The sequence below is a fragment of the Apteryx mantelli genome, chromosome 4, assembly GCF_036417845.1.
Source record: "Apteryx mantelli isolate bAptMan1 chromosome 4, bAptMan1.hap1, whole genome shotgun sequence".
NCBI lineage: Eukaryota > Metazoa > Chordata > Aves > Apterygiformes > Apterygidae > Apteryx > Apteryx mantelli.
In genome coordinates, this window is record NC_089981.1 from 49,571,279 (window position 1) to 49,598,064 (window position 26,786).

Here is a 26,786-nt window from a genome sequence, read left to right on the forward strand (position 1 = left end):
CTAGAGCTTGGTTGAATTTTGGTGCTGCCTTCTCTCAGTAGCTCAAATCTGCCTCCAGTTCTGCAGTGTGATAATGTTCTAGACTATTTTTTCTTTTGTGAGCAGCATAATTGTTGTTGTTCCACAAATAAATATTGCCCATCCTAGACCAAATGCTAAAATGTGTTTGACGTTTACCGTCAGGTGAATAGCAGGACAATGAGGAAAGTGAAACGAGCAATCCTTGTAATAGTGAGATGTGATATAGGTCTTTAGGCAAAGATATGCACTTTGTGGTATAAGTTCATATAAACAAGGCTGTCATTTTCTGAAGGTTCTCAGGGCCACAAATACAAATCCTGCAGACTGATTAGTATCAGTGTGGACATGAGATAGCCAAAAGAGCATGATAAATTCTTTACACAAGTAGTTAAAGCAGTCTGCTACATGCTTTTTCTCCAGTTCTTGCATATTATCATTACTTTTGTGGTACCTGTTCTTTAGATTTTATCTGAACAAATCCTTGTCTACGGCAGTAATTCATACCTGCCACTGTGTAGTGTACTGTGAAGCACTGTTTTCCTAATATTTAGACTAGGGGAGAATTTCTGTCAGCAGTCTGGGCTGTAGGATGTAATCTTAAGAAATAAGGACATCCAGGGTCACTAGTTCAGGTGCACACTAGCCTGTTCATTTCTTTCTGGTGTGTACATCAACTGTGTTCTTATGAAAGCTTGGCAGTTTGTGGTTAGCTTTTCTTGTGAACAGTGCGAGAGTACTAAACAGGAGGATCTGTAGTCACATTCAATGTCACCTGGGCTACTACTATATTAAATAACATAATGTAATATGATAATGGAAACATTCTTAAAGATTGCTTCCCAGAACTGTGTTTTGGGATATATCTCAACATCTTGGCAACTCTCCAGCTTACAGAAAGCTTATTTCTCCTAAGCAGTATTTGTAACCAAATGGCTTAGATTGCTTTGATGGAAGAGATGATTCCCTCCAGGGATATAAGCTTGGCACAGCAGCTAGGTTGACCTAGCGGCCAGAGTAGGCAATGTGTTGGAAAGAGGGGTGCTGGACAGATCTGAGAAGATTTAACTTTTCAAAACTTCTGATGAATCCATAATGAATGGGAAAATGATGCATTGCTGTTTCCCCCTCTTCTCTGTATCTCATCATTTACTTATCTTTCTGTTCTCCATCTCCCTTTCTTTTCCACCCCCTTATTAGAAAGTTTTATTTTGATAAACAATTAAAAGACAGAGAGGTTTTGGTATTCTTGGTCTTCTTAAATTCAGCCCTTAGCTAGAAAGATTGCTATTTCCAATTCTATTAGCACCTGGATACCTCACAAACACAAGTACTTCCATTTTTTCCATTTTTATTCAGTAAGTTCTGAATAAAGTTGGTTCTTTATTCTCCTTTCTTATACTGTTTTTACAGCAGGGTATTTTAACTGTCTTTAGTTGAGTTTCTTCTGATTATATAAATGCAAAGGACAGAGAATCAGGCCTCTGTTTTTTTTTTTTTAAAGGGCTAGAGGATGCCTGAAGGGAAGCAAGACCTTTAAGAGAGAGAGAGAAGTATTACATGACAAAGCTTACAGACAAGAGGAAAACTTGGTCTGCTTCTGCTCTTGTTTATACCAAATTCATGCTGGTGTAATTTCATGAACTTCAGTGGATTTGCTTCTGAGTTACAGTGAGATCAGGATTGGCACTCCTTAAATCACTTAGGTCATGCTACATAATTCATTTGCAAGCTCCTTTAATTAGTTGCAGGTAAGCACAGACTTCCTGGAGTTTGCTGCTTCCCCAGGAATGGACTCTAACTACACCCTGTCTATTCCAGAAGTCCAGCCTCCAAATTACTCTTCTACTGTGCAAGTAAATGCCCCATAAAATGCGAGTTAAAGCTCTTTCCCCTCCTCTTATTTATGCTGAAAGATCACAGGACCAGGTCTCAACACGCTAAACCAGACGATCACTTCAGAAGTTGCTTTGTGGGAAAAAGAGCAAGCAGGCAGGCAATGGGTTCGGCCACTGTGCATTATGTAACCAGTGCACTGGCTGCAGGAGCTGGATGACTGACATTGAGAAATTCCTGGGGGAGGTGGAGGGGGAGGGGGTGCTGCCCTGGAGTCCCCGCGAGCGCCGGCAGCTCCAAGGGACCTGAAGAGGAGAACGGCTTGAAAGAAAGGGAAGCAAACTGGGAATAACAACAGAAAGCTTGAGAATCTAATGCGGCAGCAAATGTCAGCACGCATGTAATTTATTTTCCTGATAAAATGGCATGCATCCAATCTTTGCACGTGAATAAGGGGGCATGCCATTTGGGAAACGAAAGGCAGCGACGGCAGCGCAAAAAGACAATGAATGAGCCGAGCTCTCTCTCCCACACTTCTCTCTCCGCTCGATTTCCTTAAAGAAAGAGCCAAATAACTGCGAAAAAGTCGTCCTCCCCTCCCCACCCTAGTCCTCTGGATCTAATTCGGCGTGGTGACAGCCCCTTGGGCGTGCGCTGCCCCTTTAAGACCTGCTCTCTTCCAGTTCCACAGAAAGGGAGTGACCTCTGGGCTTTGACAGCTCCCCTAATAACTAGCAGAGCCCTGGCTCCGCCTGCGCGACGGGATTGGGCGGCGGGCCGGTATCCCGCGCCCTGATTGGCTGGCCGCTTCCCCTGAGCGAACCTTTAGAACTCCGAGACACAATATTCTGTTACATTGTAGCAAAATGGCGACTGTCATTCACAACCCCCTGAAAGCGTAAGTAGGAATCAAAAATGTACATATTCCGCGTGGTTTAAATATGAAAAAAGGCGCCTTTCCGATGCTTGCTGCCAGCCTGAGCCAGGTGCCTCCAGTCTCCCAGCTGATCTCTCCTCCCGCCCGCCTTTTTTCCTGAGCTACTCTCTTTTTTGTGCAACACACATAAACGGCTTGTGCTGAAATGAACAAGAAAAAATGTTACATTTGCGTTGTGCTTAATTGGCTGTCAGGGAGCCCGAGAGATCGGCGGGCGGGAGGGAGGGCAGGAGAGCGCTGGGGCTTTTTGCAGCTTGCGGAGCCGCGCGAGCCGTGGAAACGGCGAGATCCCGAAGGACCCCCGAGGGGGTGCGTGCACTTGACAGAGTCCTGCGCCTGCTGTCCGGGCCAGCTCGCCCCGCTGCCGCTCCGGCGTCCGATGGGGACGGATCGCTCATGGAAACAGCGTGCTTAATTGTTGGTTTCTCTGCGCTCCGACCGTAGTTCGGAGTTTTCTTTTGCAAATCTTTCCAGAGTTGGGATGACTTAAAGAGGGGGAACGAATCGGCCACATCGCTGCTTAGCTCAGTGGCAAAGGGGTTGCACAGACCGTATGAAAGCAGGGCAGCAGGGGCATTGCAATTACACTTAGATTTTCGTGTGTTTGTGCGCGCGAGGGACAGCGATAGGAAGAGGGGGAGAGACAGACACGTTAAATGAATGACTCGGGATTACTGATGGTTGATTTGGGGCAGGAAGTCCGGAGATCTGTTTTGCATATGACAGGCTTTCGCTTTTAAAAGTGGCAAAGAGAGTTGATTATGTTTCCATCTTGAGGGTGGGCGCACACAGTCACGGTCTGCACGGGCAGAATCTGGCCAACTGTTTGCTGAGGAAATACAGAAAGAGAGAGGGTGCGTGTGGAAGGGAGGGGGCAGGTGCTTCTGCTACAGAAATATTCTAGGGTTTCCGATCTCGAATTAAGGCCGATTTAAGAGGGGGAACGCGGGAGCCAGTTGTCTTCTGGATCGCGCCCTTTATTTTCCTTATGGTCTGCAGCACGCACCGTTAATCCCTCAAGGCATTAGGGAGAGTGGGATTTGGCACCGTATGTGGGGAGAGGAGCTGTCTTAACCTTTTTAAAACGACTTTTCTGCTAACGGGGGCAGCGCTCTTGCTAATAAAGCAAGAAAGCAGAGTACCTGGCGGTGACGCTTCGTTTGCACTTTCTGGCTGCACTGAGTGGGTGTTTTTATACGTTTGAGTTTTTAGGGATGAAATTAGGGCTGCGAAGTTTTTCTTTTTTCTTTTTTTTTTTCCTCGACTCAACTCTCTCCAGCTGGAGTTGGAAAAACACTTGACGGTTTTTCCAGGGATTCCTGCCGCTCTCTGCAATCTGGAGGGAAGAAAAGCCTCGGGCTGAAAGGGGGTACTGACATGTTTATCATTTCTCCTGCTCCGTCCTGGCAGAAAACCTTTGCTTTCATTTACCCAACCTTTCCATAGCACCTTATAAAAATCTACGGAAAGAGGGGAGTGCAGTTGTCAGGAGGTTTTTCAAAGAAGTCCGTGTATCTTCGGGGGAGAGGGGGGTCTGAACATGCTCTGAAAACTGCACGGAATAGACGACGTGCCACCCATCTGACGGCACATTTAATACTTGTGCCGTGAGAACAACTTTCCGCCTTGCCCTTTCCCCCGCCGTGCGTCGCTCAGACCCAGGCAGATTACTCCCGCTCATTACCGGGAACTTAAACTGCACGAAAGCAATGTTCGGGGCCATACCGTATAGCTTCTCACCTGTGCTGTAAAATGCCACGTACGTTTATGAGACTGTGTAAATATTACCAGCAGTGAGGAAGACTGGGCTTGAGCGCCTTTGGGGAGATGCTGGAAGCTGCCTGGAAGGAGCGTGGGGAGCGGGAGCGGGACGCCACCTGGGAGCGCGCCGGGCGCCCGGCCCCGCCGGCCCGGCCCGGCCCCGCCGCAGCACTTGGCGGCGATTTGCACTTCTGATCCCTGCGAGACTCGGCGCAGCCACACTATCCCTCCGGGGAGGACGGATCCTGCCGGCCGTGCGCTTGTGCTTAAATGAATTGGGGACCCGATCCCGCTGCTGCTAAAGTCGGAGGTGGCAGGATTAGGCCTTTTATAATTGGCTCCCTTTCCCTCCCCTTGCCCCTGGGGTGTGAGAAGAGGAAACAATAGACATCAAGTGCTGGGATCGCTTTTCTATATGTGCTTTTAAAGTACTAATGCTGTGTACAGGAAACAGAATTGGTACTGGCTGCCTGACACCATCTGCATTTTTTATTAACAACTTGTTTAATAAAACATTTTATAATTTTCATTTATTCTTTAAAGTTGCTGATCGGGAAACAGTACACATATAAATAAATTATGCATGGGATAAATTAGGACAAAAGCAGTAGGGCAGATAATAGGGGAAAAGATGCAGTGCACAGTATTTTATCCTCATGTGTCCTTCCTGACAATGAAAGGGAGCTGAATGACATTTGCATTTCCTCTGTCTGCGTTTTGATTGTATCTCAAAACTCACAGACGCCCCCTACAGAAACTGGCCACACAAAGGTTTTGCTCTGAGATGGGGGACAATGTAGAGACTGAAAAATTCTAGCTCAGGTGTCACGCAGCTCCCTGTGTGTGCTTGTGCATTTAAGTGTGTCCAATATTCAGTTTCTCTCCAGCACTTGGACACATATGTGGCCTTGTTCATGCTAGACTAGTCCTCTCGGGATAATATATTCCAGTATACCTAAGCATCCGTGGGAATGCGTTACATAGAGTAAGCTCAGTCCATGGAGTCCCTTATTAACGACCGACAACTCCTTACATTCAGCTTGCCTCTTTCTCTGCATATCTCTCTTTTCTCACTAGCTGAATATATTTTGGTGCTTTCATCCCTTTGCTCATCTCCACTTCCTCTGGTAATCCAATCAATCTGACACAACTGCCCATTATTTCTGCCATTTAATAGCTTGTTGTTTACCAACATGGTGCTAAAGGCAAAAAGATCAGAGATTTAACAGATCTGCAAGGAAAAGGCAGCAGGTGTCTGGATAAACATATTCTTCTTGGTCTGTTAAAAAAAAAAAGGCAATATTCAGATACCTCTGATGGGACAGCAGTGGATTTGAAATGCTCGGTTTGTTGGGTTGTTTTTCCAGTAGCCTGTGTACCTATCTCCATAGTTTTACTTTCCATCTTTTCTTTTGGATATCTTAATACAGAGAGATTTGAGCAATGCAGTAAAGGAAACAAATACAGTTTAAAAAGTATTGTGAATGACTTAAAATGTCAGTCAAGAAACCTCAGTGGACTTTGTAAACATTAATTAATTAAACCTCTCAACACCCCTGTGGAGAAAGGATTATTGCCTTTGTTTTATGGATTGCTAAACTAAGACAAGGTGGTTAGAAACTTTCTAATTCAAAGACCAACTCTAGAATTCAGCAATTCAACTTCCAGTCCTAACATTTAGTCACATTTCCTCCATCTCTGCCTTATTAATGATGTGCATATGGTACCATAATGCATTTAATGTAATTAAGATCTTGTAATTTACCAAGTCTTATCTAGCAGAAGAGCTGATTCCCCCACCCCTTCTCTGTCTTTACTCCCACAGCTGACTTTTATTTCAGGTTGTCAATTAAACATACTAACTGGAACATATGTTAGGCTGTTGCCTTTTTTGCATGTGAGATTCCCTCACACTGTAGCTCTCTGCCTGAATGTTCACAAGCGGAGCTGTTGCCTTGAGTGGTTTGGCCTCTGAGTAGCCATGCTGGTGCTTTCCCTTTCTTTTGCTTAAGACTGCCTCTGGGACAAAAGGGCTAACTTAGTCTCAACTGCTAGGCTAAGTCACTTATTTGCTGACAACATTTTTGGACAACTTTGGTGTGGTCGGGGATGCTTATTCCCAGCCAGGTGTTTGGGGACCAGATCAATGCAATCTTGTGTGTGCAACGCTAGAGCTGACCTTGTAAACCCTACCAGGCCTGTTCTGTATCTGTATTTGCCCTTCAAACCCACAGCAATGGCTGGTTTTCCAGTTGCTGTGCTTTCTCATAAAAATTTGCCTTGAGAGCCACCTCTGGTCCCTGGGCTGCCAGTTGGCCATTCTTGTTATGATGAATTCTGTGGCATGAGACACCTGTTAGCGAAGAAGTGGTCTGTGCTCACATCCCTCTTTCATGTAGGCAACAGAGCAGCATGGGTCGTGGGTTCGCAGGTGGCAAGCGTATTTCGTCAGTGATAACTCAGCTTCAATTCAAGCTGGCTACTTGAAAGGTTCCATATCCTATTTTCCTTCCTTGAGTCAACCCCAAATTGTGATTAAGTGCTAATGAAGACTGATTTTTTTGGATGCTGTAGCATAAATGTCTGGTTGCTGATTTTTAATGTTAGAGTGAAAGTACAATGCACAGTGCCTCTTCCAGCAGGTGGAAACAATAAAATAGATGGACAGTTAGGTTGCCAGTTCAGTGCTTACAAGTGATGCAAAGGTGATTTTAATGTGGCTTTACAAAAGGGAATTTTCTTCTGTTTAATAGGGTTGTTGGACTCATTAAATCACGTATCAGAATCTCTGTGAAGTGTCCAGTGTGGCACTGAAGTCACATAAAAACATAAACGAGCCAAAGTACGATGCATTTCAGGCCAAAACTGTTGTCAACATGGCAACTCTTTTTTTCTATACCCCGCCACCAGCCTTCAGAGAAAATGATGGATGAATATTGCTGTGTGTATACAGGGAAACATGGGCATAAAACCCAAAGTTGTCTAGGGGGGAAGCCAAGATCCTAAGACCTGAGGATATGCTGGTTTGAGTATGGAAGTGTCTGATAAATGGTATGTTGCTAGTTACAGCGTTTTGTCTGGGTGCATGAGTAACTTGTGCATGATTAGTTGTTGTAGTGCTTTTGTAATCTTGTTTTGTTGGTGTTCTAGCCTTTCACAGTCCATCTGGTTGGATGGATGGATGGAGCTTGTGTCATAAAAATGTCACTGAAAAAAGGTTTTAAAACCCATTATTTATGGTGTGTGAAAGTAATATTGAACTAACTCAGATGGGATATAAGGTGACTACAAAGGCCCAAAGATCTGATCTTTTTGAGGGTGGAATAATTTCAAGGCAAGCACATATCCAGTGGACTGGGATCCTAATGTCAGAGTGTCCAAATGGGAATAATTTACCCAGACCATGCAGAAGTCCAGAACACAAAGCGAAACATGGTACCGTCTTCAGTCGGAGTCATGGTGAACTGTAGTAAAGGCAACATGGCTCAGCCTCTGTGCAGCCTGCTTTCTTAAAACCAGAAGTGTTGTGTTCTGAGGTTGCTCTAAAAAACAGACTTTGTCCAGCTTGTATATCTGCTTTTTGCAATTCATTACAGTCGGCCATTCCTCTGGTATCCAGAAATGAGACATCCCAAGGTATCCGTTGTCTGGGAATAATGTGTTTTTTAGAATTGCCTTTTGCTCGGACTGATGTTTTCTTACTCTGGATTGTCTTTCATGTCAGAGCTGAATTCCTTTGCTTGGTAGATCAAATTTGCTATCTTGGTATTTATTCTGGGCTCATCACTGTGTTGTCTGTATGTGATGTTGCCTTGAGCAGGAACCATCCTTGCATTGTTTATCCCTGAGGACTTGCAGGAGAAGAATGAATCTGTTTTGGAAGCTGAGTTTTTTTTTCCCTTGGACAGACAGACCTCTGATCTGAGGAGTCCCTGGTTTGGGTGACATACTCCCATGTGCAGAGAAGCAGCACCAAGGCAACATTGCTTAAGGCCTGTTCTGAGGGCTTCGTTAGGACTGTACTGCTCTTTTGTCTTTGCCTGGAAGTTTTGCCCAGCATGCACAGACTCAGTTGTGTTAATTGCTTCTTTAGCATAGGTCCCAATTTTAGGGTTTTTTGTTTCTTTTAAGGAAAGCAATCTCACTAACCATGATCTAGCAGAGAGCATACTTTAAAATCTTGTCTTAATTTTTTAACAAATTTTTTCAGGTGGAAGTGCTTCTTTTTGTTTTTTAAAGACTTCTCTACAGTTTGTGAAGCAAACCAATTACACTGGACTAGTGTGTGAGAAGCAGAAAGTGATTTTCCTTTCAAAAGAGAAGAGAAACTGTCCAGTCTACTTTCACTGTCTAAAGTGAGTGATATGTAACACATAAACAAATGGCATAAGTGAGTGCTTGAATACTGAATATTTACAATTCTTATTTATCTATAGTAGCCTAAATTATTAAAAATATGACACATTCTTTAATTGTTTAATTGTTATATATGGTTTATTTCCCAAAAGGGCATATTTTAATCACAGATTCCCAGCAGATGTCTCAAAAAAGAATAATGCAGTATCGTAATGGTTGCTGGCAAATATCCTTCTCACACCACCATCTCCTCCAGTATGGGAATAGCAGGAGTATGTCAGCATGTGTCTCAGTTTTCAGGTAACCTGCCTGAGCTGGGTGCGGTCAGGGACTTGCAATTGCAGCTGCATGGGAGGTTTTGCTGGCTCCCCAGCACTGTCTGAGGGGAGGCTTTCCAGGGAGTCACTGGAGCAGCAAGAGCAGGGCAAGGATGGGTACTGATGAGTGTGCATTGGGTGGCTGTGATCAGCAGCATGTGCTTGCCAAATCCTGAGTCATTGATTTTGCATTCTGCTGAGCTGCAGCTGGGAGAAAGTCCCCTGCTCAGGTGCTGATGGGGACACTGACTACATCAATGTTATTCTTCTGGTGAGAAAGGCTGGAAGTGTCATTTAAAATTGCAGTCCCCTATGAAAGAACTGATCCAGCCTGAGTGAGGATCATCTCTCCATTCATACAACACTGTGAGTTGCGTCAGTCCTCATTCCTATCTGATAATGCCGTCCATGCTTTCTGATAATTTTATAAATGAACATAAAATGTGAACTATAACATACATATTAAATCTAAGTATGCAAAGGAAAGGAACCCCACATAATTTACAGTGTCTTCCCCTGCCAGATTCTGCCAGATTCCCCCTCATTTTGGTTCCTTTACATGTTGTAAAGGGCAGCCTGGTTGGGGCAATCATTAAGTTGTTATTTAAACGGCTCCTAGAGGCCTCAGTTAAGACATTGTGCTAGATTCTTTACACACACATGGTTTAATGGTTCCTGCCCTGTAAGTCTCGAAAGTCTAAATAGGTTGGATGGTGCAAAGAAAATCAGGTGCAGAGCAAAGAAATAAGGCCATGTCCTATGTTGGTTAATTCCAGTCTGTCCTACCCTATCAGCTGGCAGTACAGATTTGATCTGATCAGATGTGGGCATGCCACTTCTGCCAAAATGCAGAATACAGTGCTTATGCTCTTTTATGCTTTGAGTTGGCTCCCTGCTAGCCACAGGAAAATAGATCATGCCTGTTGGAACAAAATTACCTCTTCAAAATTTTTGAGTGTTTTTTCATGTTTTGGAAGAGTGAGTGAACACTAGTTCAGTGCTTTATGCCATGTGGCTGTGAAATTTTTGATCTGGTTCTAGGAACTTTGCAGTTTCTAGCATGTTTGCAGTCTCATGGATCCACAGCCTAATGTGTGTTTAGTCCCAGAGCTGGGAGAAAATTGAAATGGTGGGCGTCTTATCCCAGATAGTTCACTATCCAGTGAACTATGCTGTTGGGAAACTTTCAATGGAGACACAAAGTTAGTATTATTTCATCAAGGGAAAAGTAATATCCATATTTCCATCTCCTGCAGAAATGGTCCAGACCTGAGGAAAGTAACCCATGGATATGTGACTCTTCAAGTATTTTGGCCCTAGTATTGCTTCCTGACAGATTGTGGTTAGTCACTGATGAGCACAAATATTTTTCATGTTTATGATTGCTTTAAAACCTATGCAGTCTGAGGAAGAAATAATGGAAACAGTGGTTCAGAAAGCTGTTTAACTGCTAAACTCCTTTGGTCTTGACCATGAATAAAAAATACATAATGCTTGTGGCTGCTATCCTGTTGAGTGTTCAAGTAAATCATACACCAGTGTCCCATATCAGATATTATAACATGAGCCCACTTGTATCTACAAGCTTACCCTGATTGCTTTGGCTTTTTTTTTTCTTTTTTACTACCAAAGGGTGTTTTAAAGACTGTAGGTTTTTGTGATTTTTAAGGACTCTCTACCCTTACAGTTTTCAATTCATCAGCATATGCTTGTTGATGTGAAAAATGGAACAAATCAGGAGCACAGCTCTAATTCAGAGGTCAGCAACTTTTATAGTTGGGCCAGTGCAGGTTAAGAGGCTTGCAAGATGTGATGGATAAGGTTTGGTGACGGAAGCACTCCACGATGAGCTCTTTCTCCTCAGGTATGGCTCAGCTGCAGCGCTGAAATGCTTCTTGTACTGCTTCATCATATCTGACTGACTCCCAAACCTTGATTTTTAGAAAGTGCTTCTTTACCAAGCATGTGCCCGTCTGTTAATTTTGGTGCTATTAGTCCTCAGTGGTCAAATGGCACGTGGATGAATGTGATGGCAATACCTCCGCAGGGAGAATGGAGCCCTGAAGACTTGTCACCTCTCTCTCTTCTCCTACACTGATACAAATGAAGAGTAACTTCATCAGGCTAGCTGGTGTAATGTTGATGGCAAACAGGCATTCCTCAGGCAAAAATCTAGGCAAAAAGTTTTGGTGGGAAATACGTGGAAAACCCTTCTCTCCTCCCTCAGTTTCCTGTCATCAATTCTGAATTGTTTTTGTTGATAGTCTCAGCTAAATGTTTTATCTTCTCTTAGCTTTCCTCTCCCCCGCCTCCCAACCTCTTTCCCCCATTGACCTCTACAAGCACAGTCCTAGCTGTTGATTTATCAGGGCAGGCTGGCTCAGCACTGTGTGGAGATTGCTTTTAATTAACTCTCTTCGTTTTTTCCAACCTTCAGGGAGCAGCAACCCTTTAATGATTTTAATATTTTATCTGGATTTATATCCACCTTATTTGTTGTTTGTTGCTCTGCTTCCTCGCATGTTCTTCCTGAGTCATTTCCCAAAATGAAATGTTTATTTCAGGCCCCTCAAACAGAAGGAGGAGAAGTGTTTTTAATGGCTTCTGGACTGGGACTCCCTATGATCTACACAGTGTGTTGGAGGAAGGTGGGGAGTTTAAGGTGATGCATTTTGGTGCTGTGCTCAGAGCAAGACTCACTTCTGTGTTCTGTGTCAGTGCGCAGGGCAAGGCAGCTTTGTTTTGTGGTTACAGCATGGCAGATCAGAGCCTACTGAATTAAATCTGACCTCTGACTTGTCGTATGGTGTGGGTAAGTCATGAGTTTATTTTCACAGTCAGGTATGACTCTCATGCAAGGCAGGCTGCGTAAAAGAGGCACTAGTGTAATGACATGTTGTTAAAATGTAGTTAACTTCCTGTATATGAATACAGGCCTAAATGAGAGTCCCTCTTTACTAGCAAAAGACTCCCTTTGCCTACTGTGAATAACTCCCCCAAGTGAGATTTCTTCAGACTGAGCAGAAAGCAACTATGCAAAGCTTCTCCTAGCTGGAATTTTCTCTTTGCATATCCTGCAGTGAGGACTGCAGGAGGTGCAGGATAAAAGAATAAGGAAAACTGTTTGTTATTTGTAATATTAAGTATGTGGCACTTCCATGCCAGAGCAGGAAAATGTTTTATAATCACGCTTAAAGTAAGCATTACAATCTATTTTGCAGGATTATTTTCGCTGTTCTTCTGATGGGGTAAATGACACGCACTGAATGGGTAGGACCACGCCATGAACCATTGACAGAATCAGAGTCAGAGAATCCATGTTGCTTTGCTTTTGTGTTGAGTGTTAGACAATAGATGAGCGATGTGTTGAAAGGGAATGGGAAGCCTTCCTTGGCAGCAGTTCCATAGCCAAACTGAATCTGGGGACGTGGAGGAAGAGTGGTAGACTGAGTTGAGACTGTCTGCCTAATTCTGATGGAAGGAGTTCACTGATAAATATTGCTAAGCCATCCTTAAAGGCAGTGGTTTATGCCTAGAACTGATAAAGACACTGTTGGGGTACAAACATTTTACCTCTGAAATGAACCACATCACACCAAGTGGCAAGTAGTTAAAAGTATCCTCACCCTGCATTTCAAAACATACGTGCTACACAGCAGACAGTATTGTCAGTTTAATTCATGCATCAAATTCAATGAAGTCATTGACATGAGAACAGTTTGACTTGAGTTATTTTACAGAGCTACTTAAAACTGTGTGCAAGTTTGCCATTTGTTAAAAAGGCAAAACAAATTAGCATGTTCCCAGATCTGGTCCTCCTTTCCAGAGGAGAGTAACCCTGAGAGACAAGCTGAAAGGAACACGATCATGGGTGCTACTTATCAAAATATTGGCAGCACGTCGCTGCATAAGATCGTCTGTGTCATCTGGTCTGTGGTTTGTGTTTGTCTTTTGTATCTCTCTCTGCAGCCCAGTTTAATTTGAAAAAATAATTGTTTGGGCCTTTTTTTTTTCATGCTCTTGCTGCCATTCTGCAGTAACTTTTGAAATTCCTCATCCCACTAGCTTGCAAATGTACCTGGTTCAGGTATTTATTCTGTTGAGTAGATCTCAAAGTAAATTCCCTCCTCCCTGACTATTAACTTTGTAGCTTTGTTTCCATAACTAGCTTATCCACAAAATGCTGGAGTGGGAGAGGGAAGGGCTGGTTTTCTGATATGTCTTCAGAATTCCTCACTGCTAAACACACACCTTGCAAAGTTGAAATCCGGCCAGCCCTCAAAGTGCAGGCTGTTTCCTAGGTTGTTTTTACCAGCTACTTTCTCCTTTATGCACCCCTCAGAGTGGAAGAGGAGGAACAGATGAGGGGTGAGCATGCTGGCTTTGGGAAAGCCTCTGACCGGAAAATGGATTGCAATTCCAGCCGAATGGTTCTTTCCCTTGGTAACAGAATTGCATGCCTGGGCTCTGAGCTCTTTGCATTAATTCCATCTCTGCTAAACTTTCCCAGTCAATTAACCATGCCCATCTCCTGCTCTAGCAGCCACATGTGCCTTTTCTGCCGCAGCAGGGTTTTGGAACAGTAACTGCCTGCACAAGCCTCTGCTGCAGCAGTTTTCCTCCAGCAGCTTTCCTCTAGCATAGTTATCAATCAGGACCTGTCAGGTTTTTCCCTCCAACACATCTATTTTCAGGGCTGTAGGACTTTGACCTTTTGCTTTTGTCTTTATAAATACTATTTTTTCCAAGAGGGGCCAACTCAGATGCTGAGTGTTAAGGTTTTACACTGATACTAAAACTGCATGCAATTTTCAGTCTTAGTCTGAGTGGGTTTTGGTAAACCCGGATGTTTCTTTTGGTTTGTGTCATTTTGCCTCCCTTGCATTTTGGTTTTGTTAGTCAAAATGGTCTTATTAAGCTGACCAGTGGTTCTCATACAATGTTCCAGGCAGCACCCACAGCCTAGAGGTCTCTTCTGGGTAGGTGGCTAACAGAACTGAACAAATCAGTAGTGAGTTCTTGAAGGCTGGAGTGTCTCGGCAATGCTAGCTCATGGGGTTTGACGTAGAGCACCTCTGAAGGGAATTCTGCCCATGTCTCTATAGCTGGAGGTAGGGTTTGAACACTGACACTAGTGGTATCTTGGCAAAACACTTGGGAGACTGCAACAAAGTCTTGAGCGTGTTTTTCTTGCATGTTCTACTACCATCGGAGCTCAGGTTGGGCTAGAGTACCTGTTAAAGTGAGAGGCTTTAATATCTTGTCTTGAGTGTGCAGGTGATCCTGGTTCTATTTCTAGTGGATAGGTAACTGTATCATAAAAGCTCCCATCCCAGTTGGCACTAATTGGTTCCTTTGTGGGTACTTTCAAATGAGCAGACAAGGATGAAATTGGCCACAGAGGCTCAATTAATAGCAGTGTAGGTTTGGAAGAGGGTTCGTGGGTCTTATGTCCAGTCCCCTGGTACCATGTCAGATAATCCCTTTCATAAACTGAAAAGTCCTTGTCTTAAATCCCCACTTGGACTGTTTGTTGCCATTACTTCTCTTGGGAGGATTCCAGAACCCACCGCTCTGATGGCTTGAAATAGCATTTTAATCCCTAGCCTGGACCTACTTGTGACCAGTTTATACCCATTTGTTTTGGTGCCAGCATGAGGTCGTTAGTTAAATAGTATTGCTCCCTCTATGTCTTCCTCTCCACTATCATGCCTTTGTACAACACTATCATAAGCCCTCTCAGCCTTAGTTTTGATATCCTAAACTAACTGTGCTCTCTTTTCCTTTCTTGGAGTAGTTATTGTCTCCATCTTCTGTTCTGCAGCTTGGGTTACTCACATTCAACTTTCCTGAATATGAGTAGACAGAATTGTACTGAGTGTTCCAGGTGAGGTCTTGCTGCTGCCCTCAGCAGTGACTTTAATTTTTACCTCTTCGTGGAGTACTTTGCATTTGTTTGTGGCTGTATCCTGCTGGTGGATCATAGTCATCCTGTGATAGAAACATAACAGTATCAGCCTTCTTGTGCCCTTTTTTTGTTGCTGTTGAACTGATGATCTCCAGGGTTTTGACTGAAAGTTGTACTAAATTAATTCCACCTAATTCTTTTTTCCTCAATATTCTTAACTTCTTTGATGTCCATTGAACTTGTGTCACTGGTTAACTTTTATCAGCACACCTACTTTTTGTGCCAAGCTCATTAATGAAAATATTAAAGAAGATCGGTCTTTAGACCCGTCCTTTCTGGAACTCCAGCAGTAACCTCCCTTCAGCCAGTTACTGTCTCTTACCACATTCACTGTGTCCAACATCTTTCTGTAGTTTTTCAAACATATCATCACTCTTGTACTAATCCTCTTCTCCATTTTTAGTAGTTCCTCATGTAGTACTGTATCAAATGTTTTATGAAAGTCCAAATTGATGAGAAATAGGTATCTACAATATCAGTATCTTGTCAAAGCAAGATGTCAAGTTACCCTGGCATAAGCTATGACTCTTGCATCTTTTTCTTTTCCTTGTTCCGTCATGTCTTTGATTATATTGCTCTTAAACTTGATGTGAGTAAATTCAGGCTCAGTTATCCTTATTGCAATAATTTGCAAGGTTTTAGAACAATTAAAAAAATAGGTATTTTTCTTTTGCTTACTATCTTCAGAGATATGGTACTGACCATGATTTGCTATATGTATTTAAAGTACTTGCTAGTAGCTGTGTAGTTTCATGTCCCAGTTCTTGGGCAGAGGTTATTCAGGCCTTGTGACTTGACTGCCTGAATGCCTTTGTGACTTCCACCTCAGTCATCCCACTGCAAACTGAAGCACAGCATTCCTTTAGTTCTTAGCCTGTACCTACGTTATGTTTAATCTATGTCCCATTCTCACTGCAAAGCAGCTGAAATTTCTTTGTGCTCTTTTATTTTGATGTCTGAAGAATATCTACTATTAGTTTAATAGCTTTCATGAGTTCTAACTCTTGTCTTTGGCAGTTCTCCCTTTATAGCAATGCTTCTTGATGCTTTTAAGATGCTATTTTTCTTCTATTACTACTGTTTTCCATTCTTGAAGGGTGCCTGCTTAATTCTGATGTCCTTTTCTTAATTATTCAGCCAGTAACATCTCCAGTCTTTCCGCACAAGTTTCAGATAATTTTTGTATTTTTCTCTCAAAGAAATTTGCCAAGTTCTGCTGTACTGTCCGCTCCTGTCATACTTAAGAAGGGCTCCTCAAGAGCAGGTTTGAAGAACTTTGCAATAGTGATGGAAGTGTACAATTTTGTACCTACTCTTAGACTGCAGAAGACTTTAAGCCATTCTGATCTAGGGCAAGCAGGAGCAATTCCACTAAATATTGAAATGTTTCACCTAATTAGACCATGGCCAGATGTGGTTCCTAACAGTTCAGCAATGTATAACAATGTTGTGCCTTTCATCAGAGTTGCAACCATTAAGTAAAACCGAAATAAGCAACACAAAGTTGATTATTCTCAAATGACTTTATTCCATTTTCCTCTGATGCTATGAATCCCATTCAGAGAAAACAGTGTGTATGGATAATATGTGTATACTTGTGTGTGTGCATAATATGGGAAAGAAAGAATGTATTTACAGATGATGCTTAGGAAAAAATGATATGGTTAGTTAATCAATGTCTTGGCATTTTAAACATTCCCATATACTTTGTATGCTTTGTACTGATTTATGGCAGTATGTGATTCACCTCTTTCCTATTGGTCAGTTTCAACAACTCATATAATAGGAAAAAAATAATTTATATTTTCTAGAGGGCTGGGAACTTTTAAAATATTACAGCACTCTTTGGATCAATGCATATCCCAGCAATCCCTTGCATAAGTGACCTAAAATCAAGTGATCAAACCTCTTTTCCCCTCCCCATCCCTAGAGAGATATTTGTAATTAGATAAAAAATGAGGACAGAATATGCATAAGTATCTGTTATGCTGGGATTCCTGCCCGGAAAGGAAACTAACGGCCTTAGCTGGTCGTAATCTTTTGCACCCGGTACATTATTGACAAGGCTATGGCTTGAGAACCTGGGGAGTTCAGAAGCAGATTGCTCTGTAAAGAGCAGCTGCTGTCTTATGGCAACCTTTCTAAATTGACTGTTTTCCAAAACAAGTTGAATTACACATCCTATATGTCACTCATCATTCATTATCGAGGACATTTTGTTTTTAAGAAAGGGCCTGATTCTTCAATCTTGTGCTTTATGCCATGGAAGTGAGTGTAAATCACTGCTTCTGTGGCTTGGAAGTGTTTCACATTCACTTTTCCCAGATGTAAATGACCACATGAGGTGCAAGACAGTGGAGAATTAGTCCTGGATTTTTTTATTTTTTCTCATTTCATTTAGCAATTATTACTTGTCTCCAGTTTTAAGCAGAAGGGACCATGGTGTTGTGGCGGCAAATTCTGGTCTCTTTGCTCAAGCTAAGTAACCTCTTGGAAGTCTATGCAACAAGTTGTCTAGTAATGTGATACTGCACAATGCAAGGGGATCAGATTGGTGACACTTCAGAAATCTGGAGACTGCTTTATCTAGTGTAGTGTTTTTCTTTTTTCTCCCAGTGTGTTTGGTAAGTGTCAGCTCACCTCTCTCAAACTTCTAGATTTTAGTCCTCTACTAGATGTGTATTTTTGTCTTGTGACTTGACAACAGTGAAATACAAAACCAGGATGCTTACAAATCTGTCAGTCTTCCTCAGATATCCCAGTTGTCAGTGGATTTATCACTGATGAAAAATCCACTGATGAAAAGCTTTTCTTGGAGCAGGCTGGAATTCTGCATGCTAGTCTTCCTCTCTTGCTTTGCTTAAACATCCTTGGGGTGAATGTCAGTGAAGGTAGAAGTGTTTTGAAAAAATGATGGGCAAGGTCACATAGAAACATGCCCTCCTGCACATTCCCAGGGAAGGTATCTATCCAGCATTTCCATTGTTCTGCCCAGTGTAGCTAAATCAGGGATTATGAGAGCCAAGGCCAAGTTGAAATGTGATTTTTTATTTTTTTTTAAATTATGTCCACTTTGGCATCTTTGTGAACTGACGATGGTTGGTTTTTCCTCCTCCACTCATAGTAATTCACAGAGTGGGAGATCTGGGGCAAATCTGTGTTTTCCATGCTTACAAGGCAGCAGGAGCTTCTGTGGCTGAACTGAAGTATGTTTTTCCAATACACCTAAAGTAGAAAAAAAAATCAGCTTTATAAAACTTTAGCTTTTCATTTGTGATGCATTATATATAGGCTATTGGACTGCACCAGAACAGCACACAGCAGTCTGTTTCACCTTGTGTGTTTCAGCGAGATTTTTGAAAGACTGTACTGTTTTGTTTGTACTGACAGTCAGTGTGATTTCACTGAAGTCTATAAAGTTATGTCATTGTGAGAGACAAATTTCAAGGCAACCTCTCTACCAGAGAAAATTTTATTTTTTCCCCTTAAATTTTCAGAATCTCCTTCCCCCTAGGAAATTCAGCAGAGCCCTATGCTTATAATTTGGCAGAAAATGTTGACATGAGCTGCCACCTATGAGATCCTCAGCAGAACTCTATAGCTTAATATGTGGGACAGGCAGCAGATGACTTCTTAGTAATAGGGATGGGTCAGAATAAAATCCTGCATCTAAGCACTTATTGTGAGCTTTGAAGATTGAGCCTGGATCTGAAGCTGAATGCATCTCTTTAATGGACAGGATCCAAACACCCACATGCTTTGGCAGAGCTCAGATCCAAATTTTCTCTACCTAAAGAATCAAGGTTCTGTTTTCATGTAGATTCTCCTACTAGTGAGGAGCAAAGGAAGGGATAAGACAGAAAATATGACACATTGGCAAAATTGTTTTTCAATACCATGTTTTTCAGAGTTTTTTCCATGAGGCGTCAGCAGCTCTTAAAAATCAGAGAGAGAGAACAGTTGTCAATGAGCCAGAACGGTTAAATACTTTTAAATATTTGAGTTGGGTTACTCCTTCACCTTTCTTTCTCACAAACATGTCTGGTAAAGCTCCAGTAATAAAAACACTTGCCGGGGGAGAAAAATAAAACTCTTTTCAGCAAGTTATGGTGGTGACATTTTAATCACATCATAACAACACTGTTAGCAACGGTTTAGGTTTGGCATTGAACATATACACAACATTTGTTCTTTTATACAGTATCTGTATTACATTGTAAAAATAGCACAATTGCAAAACTCATTTGTCACCATTGTGCCAACTTTGTTCAGCTGACAGTTGCTGTTTGAACTTTTAAAGCAATGTTTCATCCATATGTTAATACCAACTGTACAATTAATTCCCTCTGCTTTCAAATGATCCTCTTGTGCCCTACTACCACGAACGGTAGTTACTTCCCAGTTCGGGATACCTTCAAAACCATTTCTGTCAGATAAGCTCTGCCCACCCTGGGTGGTTCCGTACTTAGAGCTGGTAAAGAGCAGTCTGGAGATAGCAGTTGAAGACTGATTCCCATGGCCTTTAAATTTCCCAGTACATTCCTATCCAGAAGTTTGTTATAACTACTTCTTAACTTCACTGAACCATTTCAGGATGGTGCTATTCAGAAATTTTCCTCTTCCCGGTGAGAGATTTGGAGCTCCTCTGCAATGTTTTTGGATGCTGTATATGCTCTTTCATTATTTGCTCTCTGTGAAGGATGCTTATTGCATAATTTCTGAGTTTAGTTTAATAACGTGCTTTTGATTTTGGAAAATAAAGAAACAAAAAAATCAGGAGGGCAAAACCAAGACCTACAGAATCCATAAATGAAGACTGCAAGTGATGTTACATAGTAATAATTGGGCAGTTGGCATAGAAGTCTCCACTGTTAATCCAAAACCAGTTTTGGATTAACAAAGTCAAAAAAGCCCAACAAATAGGAAGGGGGAAGAACTCTCCCTGGATAAAATGGTGCTCCCTTGGGTAGTAACTAGCAGGGACCAGACTGACATGCAGATATACCTGCTGTTGTATCATCCCAGAAGATTAGAATTCAGCTAGAGTAGGCACAAACAGATTTTATTTCAAAAATTTTTTTCTTTTGAATTCTGCCTTGTTCCTACTATTACAGTTAAACCACACTTTATTTTAGGAAGGCTGTTATTGGCTTCAGTAGGGGTTTCTCAAGAGGGAGAGAAACTTGAAGTGGGTAAGAATGGATCAATATGCAAGGGTTTATATGTAGGCTGGAACCTGATCCCAGTGCGGGGAATCAATGGACTTTCACAATGCGGAGGTGGATTGCACAGGGGGACATTCAGAGAGAAACTAGAGAGGGGCCAAAAGTGCAGCTGACCCGTAAGAAGTGCCGTTTACCTATGAGTTACATGGAATAGTTTTGGTCTCTGATAGGCCTGCTCTGAATTTCACTCAATGTTTCCTTTTACGTATTTATAAAATATATAATACTACAGTAAAGCTGATTGTCATGACTGATATTAGCACCCTGCTTATAGAGTTGCATGAAAATCCTTATTTGTTCCAAGATACTGCTAAACAGAGCCCTGGGATGAGTGGACCTTTGCTTTGGTGGTGGAGATTGTTGGATGGATGATAAAAGTGACTTCATAATAAAATTTTAGCTACAAAGCGGTGAACAGTGTTTCTGTGAGACATTTGTTTTTCCGGTTTAAGTAGGCTATAGCTGAGTAGTACATTTATATAATAATATAGAAATATATACAGTGCAAAATCACTCCTCAGCATGCTTACACAAGGCATCACCTGCTCTGGTTGTGCCAGTGCTTTCTGCAACTGCTAATGCCTATACTCTAAAGTGACTTGAGGCTTCCTGGTGGTGCAAACGAAACTGCATTTTGCTGCTCCAAAGGTAAGAGGCCAAGGCCAGTGCTGTTCTGGCTATAGGGAAGGAAAAGGTAGGAAGAGAGGGAATGGAGAACGGGGTGGGGAGAACTGGGCCTGCTTCTCCACTTCCTGCTGGCAGGGACAGGAGGGATGGGAATGGTGCCTGCAGCTGAGGACTAGAGCCTTCTTCCAGTTGTGGCCAGGGCCCTACTTCCCCTCAACAAACACAGCAACAGTTAGCCTGTTTACCAAATGGCTTTAAATAACATTCCTCTCTAGAAGTTTTTAAAGACACTAAGCTGCCTTAGAAAGTCTAGTGGCACAATAATTGGTTAAAACCCAGGAAACACAGGCTAGGAACAACTGGTGAGTCCTCTCAGATGACCCATGGAGGCTCTGCTGGATCAGTACTGGGGCCTGTGCCACCTGATATTTGCAAATGATCTGGAAAAGAAGGTGGAGAAGGAGGTGGCAAAGTTAGCTGATAATACTAAGTATATTCCAGGTTGAAAAAAGCATCAGGTTGCTGTGAAGTATTGAAGAAAGACCTCATGAAAGTAAATGATTAGGCTGATTAAAATGGCTGATTATGTTCATTTTAGATAAATGTAAATTAATACATGTGGGGAAAAACAATCCCAAATTAACATATACAGCAACAGGCTTAGAACTAGTTATTGCCACTGTAGAGACAGGTTTTGGAGTTATAATGGATAGTTTTATCAAAATCCGGCACCGTACTCAGTAACTCACTAAAAAGAAAAAAAGAAAAAAGAAAAGAAAGAAAGAGGCAAATTGAATGTAAGGAATTATTTTGAAAAGAATAGAAAACAAACATCATTATTATGAAACTATGTGAATCCATGGTCTGCTCTATCTTGAATACTGTGAACAGTTTGGCCTTCTTTCTGAAAAAGAATGCAATAAACTCAAAAAGGTACTGAGAAGGAAAGAAGGATGATCAAAAGCTTGAAGTAGCTTCTTTATGAGGAATTATTAAATTGATTTGAGTTTTTCAGTCTGTAAAAAGATTTATGAGGGGTGTATGAGAGATGTATATGATCAGGAACATCATGAAAGAGGCAATTGGGGGATGAATGTTCAGTCCCTCTCTTGAAGTCAGAAGTTAGGACATCAAATGAGACTATCAAGAAGCTGATTCAAAATGAACAGAAGGGAGTACTTTTCACAAAATGTTAAATAAATATGTAGAACTCTTTGCAAAGGGATGTAGTGAGTGTTAAAGTTCAGAAAGTATCAACTTCACGGAGGAAAAAAAACCTTCAAGGGCTATTGAATACTAAGATATCCAAACTGCAAATTGCTAGAGGCTGGGAGAGTGTATCAGTATATTCTGCCGGAAATATCACTATATGCTTTACATATTTTTATGGGCCTCCTTAGGAATTCCTTATTGGCTGTAGTTTGAGACAGAATCCTGGGTTAAATGGACCTTTGGTCTGACCTGGTATGGCCTTTTTTATGTTTCAAGGGCTCTGGCAGTCACATAGTTCTTAGCACTGTTGCAAGAAAGGCCTTGAGAAGTTTCAAAATAAGAGACTCAGAAATACAAGACGCAATTATGATTACTGGCTAAATAAACCAAAGCTTTATTTTGTTCTTTGCAACATTTGCTCCTTCATGTCAACCCTAGGGGGATATCTGTGTGCCAGTTTGCCCAGGTCTTGCAACAACCTGAGACAACCTGTTTATTAAACATATGCTTTGGCTGTTATACAGAGGAAATGGCATGATCCAGACTGGTAGTGCAGAGACTTGCGTTCAGTTTCTGCCTACAGCCCATTGACTTTCTGTATGTTTCTAGCCAAATTCTGTACCATTTTGTCCCTCTGTTTCCTTGTGCAAAGAACAGATAAAATCCTGCATATTCCTCCTTGAAGAGCAGTTTGAGATTAATGGCTGTGAAGTGCTAAATCAGTGCTAAAAGTTGTGAGTGAATGCAAAGTTTGTTTAACGCTGATTTGTTTAATGGACATGCAGTTAGGAAACTTGCTGTCTTCAATGTCTATTCATAGGACAGTCATTCAGACTGGATAAGAAGTAAAACCTATATTCAAATTCCTTCTATAGGAAAAATTGGAATCAGCTGTTGTTATAGTTATTACTTACTGATCGGTTGAGGGGGGCAGGTTAGAACTGGCAGGGTTAACCCCGGGAGATCTGCAGTGGTCTGATTTGACTAGAGAAAGCATTATACTTTTAGCTCTCACTAGGTCACTGTTTATGGGATGAATTTTCTAGTCATGTCTCAGATTCACTGTCGTGGGTGACCTTTGCTCTTCCATGTGGCTCTCTTTCTGCTCCTGTGATCACGTGTAGATGCATCTTATAAATTATTTTTTGTAATGAAAGGCAGCTGATGGCGCTTCCATGTAAGATGGTTGTCCTCTCCTCATGCTGTGCAGTAGGATATCTGAATCCTGATGAGAAGGCAAAGAGATGCTTTGCTTCAAAATCAAATATATCAAAGGCCCCAGTACCTGCCTTAGCACTTGCAGCTGAGCTAGATGGTATCAAAATCCAGGGAGATGTGGTTAAAATTCTTGGTGTCCAGCTGTTGTGTCCCAGGTAACTGCTAGTTGCTTAAATTAATTTTCAGCAGGAGGTATGTAACCATGTACATAACAAGCTGGCACAGTGCTCTCTAAACTTCCCTTCCAAATCTACTCTACACTCATTGTAAAACTAGAATGGATTATTTAAGCCTTTTCCTCCTTTGGCCTCAATAAAATCTGACAGGGGAGGTGACTTGAATCTGCTTGTTTTCTGAATTTCTGGGAAGCAGTTTTGGTTCCTGGCTCTAGATACTGTTGCATCTGATTGCCATGGTCCTTATGCTGCTCTAGTATAGTTGAGGCATATGGGCATCTGAGCCCTGCCTTCTCTCTTTCACTGCTCACAACAGACCCTGTAGTATGACACTAGGGAAGGAGGCCTTCTGATCTGCTCTGTGTTCCCACACTGGGGCTTCTACACAGGATTCCTGTCTTTACACAGGAGTGGCTGCTGCGGTAGGTCAACAGAATGATTAAACAATTACATATTAGGCTCTTACTCAGGCATCTGTAGATGTTTCCAGGATACTGTACACATTGGCTAAAAGATATGAAAAAGACCATCTTTTTCAGTGCACTATCTAGGTATTAACACACCTTTCAACAGTCAGGAGGAAGCTCTGAGGTGCTGCTTTATATACCAGCCTTTGAGTTCTTAGAAATCTAACTTTTGAGAGATCTTTGGAGTTGACACACAAATACTGGCAACGCAACTAAGGAGACCTAGATGATTGCCTTTACTAATGGGACTTAAGTACTGGGATTGCCTCCGCCTGCTGCCTCAAAGCTGTTATGGGTCCGGAAGTGTGGGAAGAGGATCCAAGTGTTTGTGCAAAACTTCTCTAAATTTCACTAATAAACTTCCAGACATATTTAAAATGAAACAGCTATGATTGTGTGATTCCTGTTGAGAACCTTGCTGCAGCAAAAAAATTAGCAGCTCCTGTTAACATATCTGCCCAGTATTTGTATGTGGAGTAGTCCTACTGGATATCAAGGGTAGTAACAATGCGAATCCAAGTACCCATCTCAAATAGGAAGGCAAAAGATGATGTACAGTTGCTTCTTTATACTACTGAATGTTTCCAGCACTTGCTGGTAGGTTCACAGTGCCACTACAGATGGCTACTGGGAAGATATATGCATGGATTGAAACAGGTGAGGAGAGGCTTGTAGTAGAAGAAACTGCATCCACCAGAAGGCATAAGGATGATCTGCAGGGATGATCAGAATGGGGTAGCTGTGAGAGCCATCCTGACTCTCGTGGCATGGCGCTCAGATGCCTCACTAAGTAGTGTTAATGGGCAGTCCCTAAATGCCATTCTCTTCCCCCCAGGAAATCTGTGCCTGTGTCAAGGTAATGCTTGGGTGAATTCTGCCAATGCTCTGCATATAAGACTGCAATAGTAAGCTGTCCGGATATAGTACAACACCCTCACCCACAGGTTTCATTTCATTCATACCCGGAATTTATTTCCACTTACACTCTAAGTCACTTGTGTGCCAGTTACAGCTACTTTTTGACCTGGAAAAATACAGTTGTTTGAACAACAGCTATCTCTCCCCCTATTTTATATTGTTTCCATCTCACTACATGTAAATTCTGTGTGAAGGCCACCATGTCCTTTTGCTCTTTGCATAAGTGTAGAGAGGTACTTAAACATGACTTAGCAAACAGTTATTCTATACAGTGCAAACAGTAACTCTGTGTAAAGGGCATTCACCCAGCCTATGTTGCCAGTGATGATGCTCAGAGGGTGGCTCTGTCTCAGACTTCCCCTGTTCTGCTAACTCAGTACTTCTGATTTTCTGTGTGCATTGCACAGTTTCACTCTTGCCCAGTAACCAAAGGCATCCAGTTATGAAGTGGTGGAACAGCTGATTAAAAAAAAACAACAAGCCACACACAAGAAAACACCCAGTCTAGTTTACCACCTTTTGATTCAAGTACTAAGGGGTGTTTGAATACCTGAAGTGTCCCTTAAAATGGAGCAAAATAAGTTATACTAAAACAGAAAAATGAACTCTAATTCAATAGAAATATTTATTCAATGTAAGTGTAAGTATATAAATATTTCGACTCACAGCAGTATTGTACCTTAATTTCACTTCATACCTTTCTTTGTGTGTAATCTCAGTTCTGGTCCAAGTTAAAGATTTTCTGTGCCTTTTGGATTTCTGAAAACTGTCTTCTGGTAGTTTTAAGGTAGTTGATAACACTGTGGAATTGTTAAGAATACTCTCCTCCTGCAGTTTAACCCTTCTGTTTGAGGAGTCCAGGGACATTCCACCAGAGTGACTAGCCAGTCTTCCAAGCTTAATACTGTCAGTTTTTGCTGAACTGATGTTATTTTTAATGGAGGAAAATAAAAATATTTCTAGTTGTTAGGATATCCTATTTCTTTAATTCCTGGAAAGCTGCAAGTGGAATGGGGGGAAGTTAAGCAAACCTCCAACAAAGTGAAGTGGTGAGCTGCCACTGCTGAAGCAGGCCAAGAGGTTTAGAATGAGGGAAGGACTGGAAAGAAAGCGCATGTGTGCACATGGGTGTGCACATGGGTGTGTACTTACACGTGTTTGCTGCTTCAATTGGAGAACAGGTCAGAGGAAAGGACTGCAGGTATGAGGGCAACTGATCTTTTAAAAAGTTTGTAACATTTTGCTTTGAAGAAACTGGTGTTCCCATCTGACAGAGTGAGATATATGCAGATTCTTTCCTTACTAAACTTATAGTTTCCCTGTAATTATAATAGGGACTTTTCTAAGATGTAAGTTCATGTTTCATCATTTTCCTCAGTTACTACTGAAGAGTACAGTGGTGGTGGCAGAGGCAATCCTTCAAGCCCTGTGGATGGTGTGAATACAGATGTAAAGGCTGGTTACAAGGTGTGGCAGCACAAGGAAATGCAGATAGGATCACCACCTGGGTTTTAAGGCAGAAATGTTTTACTGACGGAGGGTTGCTAGGGAAATCTCTGCATGGGGAAGTGACTGGCAAAAGGACAGAGGATGCATTGACAAATGGATAGGAAACAGAAAACAGGGACTGAAAGGAAGAAAAATGAGTGTAAATAGAGAAGATTAACTGGAAAGAGACATGGTAAGGTAGAAAAAGAGGTATCATAATGTTTTGTAGGACAGAAGTAAAATGAAGACAGGAAGAGAAAGA

The 26,786-nt window shown here is 41.9% G+C and overlaps 1 protein-coding gene across 1 annotated transcript in view; it reads left to right on the top strand.

Moving 5' to 3' along the window:
• DPF3 (double PHD fingers 3) overlaps nucleotides 1-26,786 on the top strand; it is a 172,867-nt gene that overhangs the window by 681 nt on the left and 145,400 nt on the right. Inside the window, exon 2 of the mRNA XM_067295673.1 lies at nucleotides 2,590-2,752. Coding sequence (XP_067151774.1) covers nucleotides 2,590-2,752 — 163 coding nt within the window. The remainder of the gene's footprint in view (nucleotides 1-2,589; nucleotides 2,753-26,786) is intronic.